Raw genomic sequence first — 15,205 nt, forward strand, 5'->3', positions numbered from 1 at the left:
GGCAAGATCACCGACTTCTTTAGGTTCAGCCGCCACCCAATTTCTTGCAGAGTCTGCATGGTTATCGCCACATCGTCCTAATTCTGAGGCAGAAGATGCCCTCAGGAGGAGATCATCTAGGTATCCCACATTGCAGCAGCAACACCAAAATTGGAGCCAATACCTTGGTAAAGACTCAGGGGGCTGATGCCAGACCAAAAGGGAGAGCCACAAACTGGTAGTGGGCTTGCCCGACTGCAAATCGCAGAAACTTCTGATGCCGAAGCCATATGGGTATGTGCAGGTACGCATCCTGGATGTCCAAGGACACCAGGGAGTCCCCTTGATGGAGTGCAGCGTCTACTGAGCGAACTGATTCCATTCTGAACCTCTGTACTTTTACAAAGTGATTGAGGGCTTTTAGGTCCAAGATTAGACATACCCTTCCTTCTTGGGAACAAACAGATTTGAGTAGAATCCCTGGAAACGTTCTGTTTCCAGAACCAGTACAACCACTCCACAACTCAGCAGGTCCCTTACTGCCCCCAAGAGGGCCTCCCAGCGACCCGGGGATATGGGTATGCTGGAGGAGAAGAATCTGTTTGGTGGCCAAGAGAGAAACAATCTTGTAGCCAGAGGAAATCAGATTGCAGACCCATTGGTCAGATAGCCAAGGAGGTACCACTGGGCTGCAAACTCCCGAAGGCGACCCCCCACCCGAGACATGGGTGGGGGCAAACCTTCATGCAGTAGCACTTTTGTTCGCAGGCTTGTGGTTCCAGGGACGTTTTTGTCCTTCCGTGGTCGTCCTGTCGGGCTGGGGACGTTTAGCCAAAGCTCCGGGCAGACGAAAAAGGAGTTGGAAAAAAGAGGGCCCTTGTCTACGGCGTGGCTCCTTAGCCTTCCTGGCCTGTGGGAGTAGGGTACTCTTACCACCAGTGGCATTTTTAAAAACGTCATCCAAAGAGCAGGTTGCCATGAAAGGGAAGCGCTGTCAGGGCTTTTTTGGATGCCTGGTCAGCAAATCAGCATTTTAACCAAATCAGGCGCCTCAGCACCACAGCTGACACTGAAGCCCTGGATAACAGAGGAAGAGTAACCAGGGGCGCATCACAAAAAACGTACTTAACCACTACAATACAGGGCACTTTCGCCCCCTTCCTTCCCAGCCCAATTTTCAGCTTTCATCGCTCTAGCGCTGTCAGTGACAATTGCGCAGTCATGCTACACTGTACCCAAATGAAATTTTTATAATTTTGTTCGCACAAATAGAGCTTTATTTTGGTGGTATTTATTCACGACTCCGTTTTTTATTTTTTGCGATATAAGCGCAAAAAAGCGGAAATTTGGAAAAAAAACAATATTTTCTTTTTTCTATTTTAAAAGAAATCCAATAAAATCAAATTTTGTCAAATTTAAGCCAAAATGTATTCTGCTACATGTTTTTGGTAAAAAAAAATCCGTTAAGTGTATAATAATTTGTTTGTGTGATCACGGACATATGTACGCAAATGATCATGTACATATGTGTGCAGGTGATCACGTACATATGTGTGCACATAATCATTGGGACAAGTGATTTTAGTGGGACATATGTGGGGGACATGTTTTAATTATTAGGGACATGTGTTTTTATTTTTTGGGGACATGTGTGTTATGGTGACATATGTGGGGACTGTGTTTACACTGTGTGGTGTGTTGTGTGTTTACACTAGACCCAAGATCAGTGAGTAAAAAGCTGTAAAAAATAGCTCATACTCACTGATCATCAGCCGGCTGCAGCAATCTGCTCTCCTCTCCTCAGCGATGACTTCTGTGTGAGGAGAGGAGGAGCCGATTGCCTAGCAACCGGCTGTTTGTTTACATCACATGACGGCCGTGATTGGACACAGCCGTCATGTGATCAGGAGGGCCAATCACAGAGCCCTCCTGCCGATCTGAGATGCGCCGTGTCCCGGTGACACGGGCGCATCGGGAACGTCCTATCAGGAGCAGACGGCTCCCACCCGGCCGTATATGTGCATTGGCCGGGTGGGAAGTGGTTAAGGCCTTGCACTAGTTGGTCTGCTAGTTCCACGCAGATAGGAGAAGCCTGTTGCTCTCCCAATTCGCGGTGTTGAGGACCGCCACCAGGGTGTCCATGGGCACCCTGCGCAGTCTGCAGGCGACCCGGTTCCAATTGCCTGCATTTCGGGGGGAAGAAATACCAGTTTCTGAAGCCATGCTGACCCAACCTGTTTGCCACCCAAGGGGGACTTGACAGTGACAGTCCCACCCTCCCTTACTGCCACTGGCTGAGGGGCTCTTTCCCGCTGGACTCACCACTCTGAGGAGTTCTGCGCTATTCAACAGGTAGTGCCTGCAGTCCCTGTTGGCTCCCAGGTGCAGAGGAAACAGTGCTGTGTCGGTGGAAGCAGCTGTAAATGACGCTAAAACCGATCTGAAGTGTGCTTAGGCTTCAAGAAAATGGCCGCCCAGCATCAGGACATAAAACACTGAAAATGGCTGTGAGCACAGGAGCACATGCTGCCACTAGAGAACACTTAATGTGTTCAGGCTTCAAGAAAATGGCCGCTGGTGTCCTGTATAGGAAACCAGGAAAGCATGCTGCCCTTGCCCACACCTAAAATGGCCACCAAAAGCAGCTCCATGAGGTACAGGGAGAAAATGGTGGTGAGCAGAGAGCTGCGCAGGACACTAGCATGGCCTCACAGACACCATCCAGGGGCATGAAGAACAGGACCCAGAACATAGACAGCGAACCCCCCGGTGAGAGCCCCCCCCCCCCCCCCCGAGAGCCCCTGCACAGACACACACCACTCAGCAGCCACATGCAGCATCCACCACAGGGAGCGGGGAGGGAAGATATGGACAGGGAGAAAAGAGAAGGTGAGGAACTCCCCGAATCGACCCCCCAGGGAATGCCCAGCTGCTCAGCCCCACCGAGGCAGGGAGAGCTGTACTTACCAGTCCTGAAGAGCTGGGATACATTCCATCACAGCCTCACTCACTGATCAGTACAGGGTGGCTGTGGCCTGCCATACTGTGACGCAGACATTAGTAGCCCGGTCATATGTGTGCCCCGGAGCATAAAATCTCACCGACCTTTTGTCGTGGCCTGCCTAGTGCGTAGCTGCGGCCTGCGCGCGCGAGATGGCCGGACTGGGGAGACTACAAGGATAAGAGTATCCAGCCTGTCACCCAGCCGGCTGTTGACAGTAGATCACAGGCTCAATCATCTTAAGCAAAAAGTCACGTTTCTGCAGAAAAAAAGCACGGAACGATGGGCCCGCAGGGTTCCTAGGTCCTTCTTCACTAGGCAAAATAAAACTGATGACTGCATGGCAGGCTGGATGGTTGTTGCCCAAGGGACCGCCCCATGGGCGGAACTAAAGAGTTCTGAGTGTTGTATTACAACTAATGTCTAGAATTCTCCTAGTAATGGGCATAACACCACAATGGTTATGAGGAGCTGTGGCGGTCGGTAAATATAAGTGAAATATCATCTTCCTAGTCAGAAGGACTAAGGGAATATGCTGTAATGGTTCAAATTGCTGTTTTTCTAATGCTGACAAAACTAAATTCAAAGTCCCAAGGGTTTAAAGGTAATCTAACTGGTGGATTTATCCGCATCGCCCCTTGCATAAAACCCCAGACTAAAGAATGTGTAGCAAACGGTCTTTGAAATAAATTTGATAAGGCTGAGACTTAGCCCTCAATAGTACTTAGGGCCAACTTCATCTTTACGCCTAATTGTAGAAAGGCAAGAATTCTGCCTATGATCCATCTCAGAGGGTGCCAACCCTTGGTGTCATGGTCCCCATCATGTCTTTTAGATGGCCAGGCGTGGTCACACCCCAAGTGGCTCTAGGTGGTGTTGAACTTATGACTGTTTGTTCTTGCTCCTGTTTCTCTGCCTCTGAGCCACACCTCAGTTCTATTCTGCCTGCTTTCCAGCCATGCCTAGTTTTGCATTTAGTACTGTGGACAATTCTGTTTATACCTGTCACTCTTGGATCAGCTGTGGCAGGTTACCTAATCAGCTAGGGTATAAAACACTGCCTCACTCTGAGGGCTTGGTCACAGTTCATTGTCTCTTGTTGCCAAAGGTTCCTGTGTTCCTGGTTACAGTGTTCCAAGACTGACCCCGGATACCCCCCCCCGAGTGGCTCACCGTATGCTTGAGTGATCAATGTCACTGGGACTTTAATTCTTAGATTGTTTACAACATTTTTCAATATTGTTCTGTGTACATTTATCCTCACTTGCAAGAGCAAGTTTCCCCACATTTGCGAGAGATCAACACGCAACTACACGTGTGACATGAACAGGTTTCTTCACTTGTCAAAAATATGTGATTGATAATAGCCTGTTCACACTGCAGCAGTTTAGTGTGCAAGCAGCAGTTTGGACTACAGTTTTGTCTAATGGGGCAGTTGTGATGCACATTTTATTGCATCACAGGGCTTTTTTATTTTAAACTTCAGTCACTGCACAGCAGCAAGGTTGGGCTATCCAGATAGCTGCGATTTTATGCAGATTGCATAGCTCTAACACACAGAGAAACACTCTGTTCTGGTGTAAACCAGACACACCAAAAAAAAAAATTCTCTTTTCTGCGTCATTGCAGTTACCTATGTTTATCCATGAGAGGACAGCATAGCGTGAACGGGCTCTTACATAAAAAACATTTAAGTCAGACTATGCTAGTGACGACAGCAAGATATTAGATTTATGTACAAAGCTACTATTGGAGTATCATGATTGTTTCTAAATGGAAGATAGTTACCAGTCACCTGAGCTACCAGACTACCTTACAGATAAGTTTTGCTATCTGAAGAGTTTCCTGAAATTTTTATTAGGGCATGGTCTAAGAATGTTAAATCATAGCAATTTTTTTTAAATATAGACTATGCTGCTGTTGACACAGATGATCCATCTGTTTGTGATCGCGTTACCACACAAAAGGGCCTACCTTATCTCAGTTGCCAAATAACTTTAAAACAGGAGTCACCCAAAACTCCAAAAATACACCCTCTATTTTAGCACACATATCCAGCGAAGAGATCTTAAAAATAAAAATTATGGACAGCTCTTCCTTATTCTTGACCGAAGAGTTATATCACCACCTACAGGAGTTGGACACAAAAAATAAAAAAATAAAAAGAAAAGAAGGAGGAAGAACACAGCACCGCCTATGGGAAGTCCTAGGTGGTGGTCAAGCCCCTCCCTGGCATAGGCAGCTCAGTTTTGTTACAAAGCAGCACAAGCAGAAAATAACCAATTGAGTGATGGGTGCTGTGCCAGTCAATGACCTTGGAGAAAGGGAATTTACAGTGAGCAAAAATAAATCATATATTTTCTTACATTTAGTGACAGACACAGCTCTTCCTCTCCCTTATTCTTGACCATAGGGACATCCCAAAGCAGTGCCTCAGTGAGGGATGAGCAAACAGACGGAACCTGCAACGATACCCAAAAGAAAACCCCCAGAAGAGGAACAAGCTTCAGAGGCTTGCCAATCCAGGGACCAAACATGCATTTCAAATGCATGGTAGAATGACCCAATATGCTAAGCAGTGTGCGCTGTAACGGGAAAGGGAGGAGCCTGACTACCAAGGGCATAAGCCTGGACAACCATACGCCTGAACAATTAAGAGGCAGAAAGGTACACATGAACCACCTTGACCACAACCAAGGAGTGAAGCGCAACCTCCTTAGGATGTGAATGGCACAGATGAAAGGGAAGGACACAGGTGAAGTCAAATTCCACATTCAGAAGAAAGGAGGGTTATGGATTGACAACCACTTCATCAAAGTGCAAATGCAATAAAAATGACGTGCAGGACAAGACCGCCAAAAAAAAAAAAAAAAAAAGGTATGTGGAAGAACTACAGCCAGAAGGGTGAATGCCAGGAAGAGAAAGCCAGGAAACTTCCTGCAGATTCCCAAAGGGAGGCTTCTGAAGAACCAAAAAAAAACAGGTTCAGGTCCCACAGTGGCAATGGAGATTGCACTGCAGGAGCTACATGCCAAACCTCAGAACGTACAAAGAAAGAAATGCACGGTCAAAAAGTTGATGGAAGAAAATTGCAAAGGCAGAGACCTGGCCTGTAAAAGACCAATTGCTGATCCTTGCCCTGCAGGAGATTCACGATACTAAAGAGGAGTGCAGGTGCAAATCCACAGGCTCACACCACAAAATGTAAGCCTTTCAAGTACGGTGGGAGATCTTCCAAGAAGTGGAAATAAGAGTCAATATGGTTGGAATCACAGAGCCCCACAACCCCCAACCTTAGTTCTAAAAACCAAGCCAGTGACAATAGACAGGGTGTTAGAGCCTAGAGACAGAAAATTATCCTGTAGAAGGAGCCACCAGGCAATGTGTCCTTGACCAGCTACACCATGTCAGCATCCCAGGGTCACTGAGGCTCTGCAGGAGCCACAAGACCCAGATCCCTTGAACCTGCATCTTACGCAACAGATGAGGGTGAGGCCAGGGAGGGAGGAAGACATAGATTAAATGGTAATAGCCACAGGGCCAGAGCACCCACTGTATCCGTCAGGGGATTCCTTGCTCATGTCACAATTCTCGACACCTTCTTGTGGAAACAGGAGGCCAGCAGCACTGCCAGTGTGTCCTACCACAGGAAGATTCTCTGGAAATGTCAGAGAGCAGAGACTACTCCCCTAGATCAAGCGTATGATGACAGGTAGTCCCGCCTGCCAGTTTTCTATGCCTGGAAGTAAACAAGGAGCTGGCACATGAAGGTTGACACCCTCAAAAAAAACTGTCCAATACGTTAGACAAGGTCTGATTACCTGTACTCTGCATAAAGTGAGTACTCCCCTTTTGAAAAGATTTTAATCAATATCTTGTTTAAAGTAGATGTAAACCCACTCATTTCCAAATTACTTCCATAGTGCTTATCTATAAAGGATATATATGCCTCCTGCATGTATCTTTACCTGTCAAATCTCTCCCCTTTAGCTGTTTGGAGTCCTGCAATACTCAGGATTCTGTGGGTGGGTCTGTTGCCCAGGGCTCGTGGGCAGAGTTGCAAAGTCAGTAGACTCCCTGCTCACCTCTACACTCCCCTGGGCCAGGCATCAACATTTCTTACACTGAACTTTTGCTGGTTTTGTGGATTATGCCCCATGATCACTACTATCCAGTCAAAACCCAGGAAAGTCACCACATGACATCAGCATGCCCAATCATGCTGAGGTGTGGAGCAGCCAATCCTGGGAGAGCTGGAGAAGAAAGGAGGGGGATGCGACGTACACAGAATGTCTCTTATAGTCATGCATGAGATGAGGAAATCACCTGTCATTTACAGCAAGGGGGAAGAACAGACACCTATTTTTCTTTTGAATTCCTACTGTAGGACCCCCGTCTGAGCAGTGCATATGGAACCACATAGAAAATGGGCACCATGAGGGCCAGAACCTACAAGCAAAAAAAAATAAAAATCATAAAAAGACCACCTGCACAGGAGCAACCAGACCATAAGTCTTGAGTTTCTAAAGCTTGTGAGAATCAATCCTAGATATTCGAGATGCCTGGTCGAGATCAGAGAGAACTCCTACAGGGTGCGCATAAGGTCACCATGTTGTCCCTCAGCACAGAGAGATACTATGCTAAAAGGTGGTCATACAGATAGCCTACCACAGCAATCTTCCTGATATCTCAGTAGTGCTAGGATCAGAGCTAGCACCTCAGTACATATCCAGGGAAGCGAAGGCCAGAACAAAGTGCCACCAATTAATGTGGGGACCACAAGGACGTAGATCGCAAATGGAATGTTTAAGTAGGTGTTCCTGAAGACTGTAGGGGCCAGGAAATCCCCCAGAGGAAAAAAAAAAAAAAAGGTAACCAAAACGTATGGCGTCAAACTGCTGCATGTACACAAAGCAATACAGGGTCAGAGGTCCCACATTGGGAGGGCTTCCAACTTCCTCAGAACCGTAAACAGGACAGAAAAAAAATCCATGAATCTCACTGGGTCTGGAACTGGCCCATTAAGGCCCGGAGAAGAAGATCCTGCACTGCCCAGTAAAGAGATGGGGAGAGGCGCTCGGTCGGAAGGGAAGGGAAGGGATGGGACTTGCCTGGCCGATTGAAATCCACTTAGCAGCTGGACAAATTCAGTTTGCAGACCCAGATATCAGATCCATGAACCTGGCAAGGCGACCCTCTCCACCCCTGAAACCAAACAGGAAGCAAGCCAGCACTGTACAAGCCCATATCAATCTGGAATGAGTGACTGACTCCACCACCTGTCTGTGGGATCTGCAAGTGGAAAACTGTCCTCCATCGAAAAAATGGCTGCCACGTTCACCCTAGAGATGGGAGGATCCCCATCTGGGGAGAGGCTATTCCTACAGAGGGGCCTGCCCAAAAATAACATATTGAAAGGTGCAAAGGTGCCTTAACATTCCCAATTCCTGCAAAATATTTTTCCAACTAGGCATGGCAAGAAAAACATAAGTGGAACCTGCCAGCCTGTGAAGCCCCAGAGGTATTCTGGGGAATTGCATCTGCCATGTCCAGAATGGCCCAGGACAAGGGGGAGGGGGGGGGACCTGTGTGCATGCTGAGCTGCTGGGTTCCACCTATAATCAGGGGAAACCTGGGCTGGCGGGCTAGAGTCCCAAGGTTGGCCAAAAATGTCCCAGAAAAAGAAAAAAGTTAGGCCACTAGCACTTGCTTGGTTGGAGCATAGGTGGAAGACCTGGCAGGGTCGCAGTGGGCTGCAGCAGAGGAAATAAAAGGTGACCGACCTGAGAAAGACAGGCAGGGAATACCTGGCCCATGTCAACCTGATCAGCAGAGAGCCCAAAATCCAACATGGCTGGTGTGGGTATCTAGAGGCACTGTGTGGCAGCAACCCAGGAGTCATGGCGGGCACACCGGCATTGCAATCAGGGAGTAGGCCACAAGGTGGCAGGAACCATGGGCAGCGCAGCGACAAGAAAGGCAACAGGACCACTCGCCACTGTTCCGCCTGCGGGGCTCCGGGACTGCATCAAAAGAGGACACAACTGCAGCCTGCCCTGAGCCTCCCAAGAACCACAAGTCCCCACCTGGAGAACACAGACACTCTCAGCCCCAGGGGAGTATAGGGAAGACAAGAGGTACCTACATAGGTAGGGCATACCATCTACTTACAAACCATGCAAGAGGGTACCTACCCCTGAATGAAGACCTCTCCACCAGAACAGGGCTGCTGTCTGCACACTTACACAGCCGACCCAGCTCGTAGCTAAAGGTCTGTGTGCACCCGCTGACCAGGTTGATGTAGCTACTGGATCTATATTACCAGCCTGTTGCCCAGTCCAGCTGTTGATTGAATATCCTTGCAGGAAATCCCAGGAACTGGAGACTACAGAACCACAGGTTCCAGCAGTGAGCTAGGTCTATACTCCTCACTAGGCAGAAATAAAACTAAGCTGCCTATGACGGAGGGGATGGACTACCAACTAGAACTGCCCATAGTGTCCTACTCCTTTAAGTAGTGATATAGCCCTATGGTCAAGAATAATAGAGCTGTGTCCATCAATGAACACAAAAAAGAGAACTATTCCCTGCAAGCCTTTTATAGTTGCATACTTGAGAAGACAGATTGATCAATCACTATGCATAATACTTGGTTGGCTGCACCCACCACATTCACATGAGTCTTAATTTAAAAAAAAAAAAAAAAAAAAAAAAAGCAGGCTGCAATCCACTTTTTATACAAATTTCTTTCATTCGCTTGCTTGCACGTGAACATTTAATTTAGAAAATAGGATTGGTTGCTCTCAACCTGTGATCTTTCAGTCTCACACAAGGCAGATGTAGTTAAGATGCTTTCCATTCTATTTTAGCGACGAGTGATACATATCCTTTACATTACATACAAGCCCTTTTCAATCTCTTCATGGAAAGCACAACATGTTCAAAAGCATGTTATTTAAGCATGTTTGTGCCCGATTGAGCGTAACCCAGGTTACTTTCATCTTCCCAAGAAGCTGATTTTGGTATAACGTACATGGACATTTAAGATCTGTTTGTACTTTACTTTTATTCCTCTACATAAATGTCAACAAAAAATGCACGGTAAAACACAATGGAAAGCAGTCTCCACCCCTTACTGGTATATCCTTTGAAAGGGAGAGGACAGACACACACACACACACAATAGTGCACTAACAAAAGCTCAAAACTCCTTAAGGATAGAACTCAGAAATAAAAGCCAATTACCTTAAAGCAGTATTAACCAAAAATGTAATATATTGCAGCTTACCAATCATTAGCTGTGGTGGTTGCATTTGTTTTTTTTCATCTGGTGATCTGGCCAATAAAATCTCCTGTATTCGAGTGCTCCCACCCTGGACAAAGGAGCACAGGAACACAGCAGCACTGTTAAATTGAAGCCAAACTCCAGTTCACACTGCAGTTACAACAGTTATTTTTCTGTTTGGGATAAAGGTTTTACATGAACAAACAAACCTTTATCTCTAAGAAAAAAGAAAAAAAAAAAAAGAATATCCTACGCTTCAAGTGCAATTAAAGGAGCAAACTTAGACAGCTGCTTGCACCAATTATACACACACACCCCTATAAACGTGGGTGAGGTTCCTGTCCTTTTGGACAAAATGGGACTTTGACCCCTTTCACACTGAGGCGTTTTCAGGTGCTTATGGGCTAAAAATATCACCTGTAAAGCATCTGAAAAACTATTTCCCTGCAGTCTCTGTGTGAAAGCCGGAGGGCTCTCACACAGAGGTAATGCGCTGGCAGGACGTTAACCCCCCTAGCGGTAATCCCGAGTCTGGCTTGGGTTAGGATTTTACTGATAAGAGCGGTAACCCCGAGCCAGACTTGGGATCGCATCGCTGGATACAGGGAGGACACAGTGAGACTTGCTTACCTTGTCCCCTGGATCCAGCGATGTCCTCCGCGCTGTGTGATCGAGCTGTCCTCCACTCGATTCACAGTGCCGAATGCCGCCGAGCTCCGTTCCCTGCGACGTTACGGTGCACGGGAGCGGAGAACGGCGGCAAATTCAAAAAAGTAAAAAGACACAAAACACACAGCACTGTAATCTTACAGATTACAGTACTGTATAAAAAATTACACACCCCTTTGTCCCTAGTGGTCTATGCAGGGCCCTGTATGCACTTTTATATTATAAATACTGTTTTTTCTGCCTGAAATTTGGAGATTGTCCATAGCAACCAAAAAAAGTGTCCCTTTTTCAGCGTTTTAGGATTTGATTAAATTATTGAATATTTTTTATTATTCTTTATTATAAACTTTATCATACCCGGGATGTCTGCTAGACTCTGGTTTGAACAGATTTAAGTGAGTTATTCCTAAGAATTACAGGACTACAATATAAAAGACGCCAAATTTACATGCGAAATTATTGTACCGCTTTCAGCACCTAAAACCAGACTGAATCATACCGCCAGGGAGGTTAAACTCCAACAAGAAGCATCTGTGGAGTGGTGAATACACCACTCCTGCCCATTGAAACGAATGGGCACCACTGCCAAAGCGTCACTGCAGCGGCACTTTGCGGGTCATTTTAACCCTTTTTCAGGTGCTAGCGGGGGTTAAAATCGGCCCGCTAGCGGCCGAAAAACCTTTACCACTGACGCCCCAGTGTGAAAGCGGTCTTAGAGCCGAGTTACTGCAGTGACTGGGTGGCTGACAAAGGTTTCTGATATGCTGTATGTTTGGCTTTGATGCCAGTACCTGCCATAACAAAAACAAAAAAAATGAATAAAAAGGTATTGCACTAAGGGTGATTATTCTTGCTCAGTGTCTGGCTACCTGGGTGCCTGTGGATGTATTCGGCTCCATTTGGAGCCGAATGCATAAAGGAGAGGCTGATCTGCTAGAGCGAACATCCACCATTCACCCGTGTCTGCGATTTCTCTTAAGTGCCTTTAGACCTCTGAGCTTTTGGAAGTCTATCTGGTTAGCAGTAACGGTCTATTGATTTGGTGGTTGGTGCACAGTGGTGTTGTACTGAAGATAATTTTGCTGTACACACTTCAGGTTCCATCTTTCATCTGGAGGAGTGTTTGGTGTTTGGACTTTGTGTATGAAAAACATTTACTTGACTTTATTTTTGATTACGGTGTATAACACACTGTATATGGGAAAAGGATTTTGACACCACGTTCACAATGAATGCAGCTTTGAAATTGTGCTACTTCAGCAGAATTTTAAAGCCACCGCTCAGTGGGATTTCATGTGCGGCTTGCCATCGGTGTGACTTTATGCACAGATGTCTATGCAAGCCGCACATGCCAAATAGTGCCGAAACCTTTTTCAAATCAGTCGAAGCCACAATGATTTGAACGGTTCCATAGGCACAAATGGAGCATGCCTTGTCATGCGATTTTAAACTGTCAAGTCGTGTGACAAATCACACTTGTGTGAAGGGGGGGGGGGTACTTATGGCTTTTTGTCGCTTAACTTGCACTTTTAGGTACTGTAATTATTTATAAATTTGGATGTATGAATTATTTTTCACCATCTGTTTTGCAATTTAATCCTTTATCCCTGATCACTGTAAGCACCCCTGTCAGTTGTAAATGGTTTGTCTCAACACTTAGCTAATACATTTTCAGGACAGTATGTTCTTTCGAAAAAAAGAATGGGCAGTTCACCAGGTGAAAATAAAAGCAAGTAAAAAACAAAAAAACAAATGCAGCCATCACCTCTAAGAACTGGTAAGCAGAAAAAAGAAAAAAAAAAAAAAAAAAGATATAGATACACACACATACATATACACATATATACATATATACACACACACATATATTTTTATGTTCAATTAATCGACTAATTTCAATTATAACGCACATACAGATCCAACTACTTTTAGTTGATCTCCTTGCATTGCAACTCTGAATTAGTCAATGGTAAATGTGGTATACACTATATACAATCCCCCGAAATTTGTTAGTTTCCACAATCCATGAATTAACTTCACAGTTCACACAAATATGTTTTAAATCCAAACTGTAGCACTGACGCAAGTAATTTTTTGTCCACAGTAGCATGACAATCCCTCCACTTCCAGTCTAACTAATCTGAGCTGAAGTAAAAAAAAATGCTAATAGTAAGATTTTTTTTTTTTTTTGGGTAAAAAATAAATAAATAAAAACCCATCAAAAACATACATTTGAAAATGCACTCCTGCAGGAGCCTGGAAAGCATTGCACCCGTGATCAGAGAATTAGGGGTACAATGTCAGGCATCTACAGACAAGCCCTGCAGCTTTTAGCCCATACCTCCATAGAGGCTGCCAGTTTGAAAGCTGCGGGGCTTGCAATTAAACTACAAGGGTGCTCATCTGCGCCCTCACAATTCAGAACTACAAGTCGTCTGCCTCAGCGACGGCTGATGGTACTTTTAGTTCTTTTATTCACAGGACACAAAAAATGCATTGGCTGGGTGGGCAGAGCCCCAAACATCCATGCCAATTGTGACAGTGGGTGTGGAGAGGACTGGTGGGGGGGGGTGGGGGAATAAAAAATAATAATAATTAATCGCAGGAGCTGGAACATGTTACATCTTTTAAGAAAGGTGGATTTTTCCTTTAACAATGTTTTCACTAAAGATTTACACATTTTCCTAATTAGTTTCAGTTGGAACCAGGCGTGAAAGTTAAGTGAATGGAGCCTATATCAAGCGGATTGGAGTACCTAGTACCAATATGCATTGGACTGCACCATGACTGGCCACCCCATCCAAACTTGTCATAGTCGCACAATGTAGCAAATGCTCCCACCAGAAAAAAAAAAGCTTTCAGTTTCACATTAAGGACTGTGCTGCACATATTTGGCATAAAGATACTTTCTGCATCCGATCTGCCTTACACTTTATTTAATAGAAAGCATCTTTATATACAGTTTTGTGTGTTTTTCACATACTCAAAGTAGTTCAGACTACAATTTTCTCCCCCAAAATGTTATGGTAATCAAATCAGGTTTGCCAGAGGTAACCTTTTACATTGTCCTGCAAAGGTCTGGATGCTGTCAAATCGCTTGCATTGAGGTATATGCTACTGCAGACTAGTGATGTGCAATTTATAACATACCTGAGGGTATGGGGAAGTGGAATTCACATTGTCTTTGGGAGGGCTCAGAGGTGCATTCTCTGTCTGTCCACATGGGTTTTGTGGCTGGCTTAACTTCCTAAAGAAAAAAAAAAAAGTTTTGTAGCACAGTCAGAAAGCTGCAAAGATGTAGATTTCCAGAGCGTGAAGGTGCCAAACACCATAATTTATAACCGTAAACTAAGTTATTTTAAACAGAAATTTTTTAGGGCTCTTTCACAATCTTACATGCATTGAGGCTGTTAGATCAGCAGGATAAGTGCACGGTTTCTGAGCATTCAGAGTGTACAAGGTGCAGCCTTTAAATTGAAATCTTCATACCACTCCATTTCAAATGCTAAAAAAAAACTATTACATTGACTTTAAAAACCTTAAAGACAGTCAGTCATACACTGATCACAATTCGTCCGGTTCAGCAGGGACTGATCACATTTCTAACCATGTATGGGCAGGCTGGTTTTACTGAATTCAACCTACCAAGCAACTTCTGTCCAACCAGCCTGTTTGATTTTCCGACAGGCTGGTTGGAGACCTGGCAGCGCTGATCAGTGTATTCTGAAATCAAGGAATTGTCCCCGCTGTCAAAATACAAAGGCTCAGCAGGGAGGATTGAATGGAAAAAAAAAAAAAAAGCCAGTGATTAATGGCTGACACAGATTAGGTCTTTACTAGAGGTCGACCGATATATCGGCCGATATTTGCCGTTTTTTTATTAAATCGGCATCGGCCAATTGTGCTGATAAAAAGCTGATTTAGAACTACAGTGGGACTTTGAAATGACTTCTGTAATAGAAGTCAGTGTAAGTTGCCCAAGTCATCATAGAAACATCTTTCCTCCTCTCTGGGCAGAGATCCTAGGGAATAAAATAGCAGTTGTTGCAATATTTTATGTCACACGGCATTTGCACAGAGGTCTTTCAAATGCATTTTTTGGGAAAAAAAATACACTATTTAAAAAATAAAAATAAAAACAGTAAAGTTAGCCCATTTTTTTTTCCGTCCAAAAGTTTTGACTACCTGTTTTTATTTAATATATAGGTTTTTTTTTTTTTAAATCTAAATCATACATACAAGTAAACTGATTGGAGGTTTGTTTTGTTTAA

At 44.9% G+C, this 15,205-nt stretch overlaps 1 protein-coding gene across 2 annotated transcripts in view; it reads right to left on the reverse strand.

The window, feature by feature from the left end:
* Nucleotides 1–15,205, reverse strand: part of ELL (elongation factor for RNA polymerase II) — a 199,107-nt gene that overhangs the window by 41,089 nt on the left and 142,813 nt on the right. For both annotated transcript variants that reach the window (XM_077475919.1, XM_077475918.1), the window contains exon 7: nucleotides 14,085–14,181. In XM_077475919.1, the coding sequence (XP_077332045.1) occupies nucleotides 14,085–14,181 (97 nt within the window). The remainder of the gene's footprint in view (nucleotides 1–14,084; nucleotides 14,182–15,205) is intronic.

This window comes from Lithobates pipiens, unplaced genomic scaffold (genome assembly GCF_037356315.1).
Source record: "Lithobates pipiens isolate NorthernLeopardFrog02 unplaced genomic scaffold, aLitPip1_a1.2 Scaffold_13, whole genome shotgun sequence".
Lineage (NCBI taxonomy): Eukaryota > Metazoa > Chordata > Amphibia > Anura > Ranidae > Lithobates > Lithobates pipiens.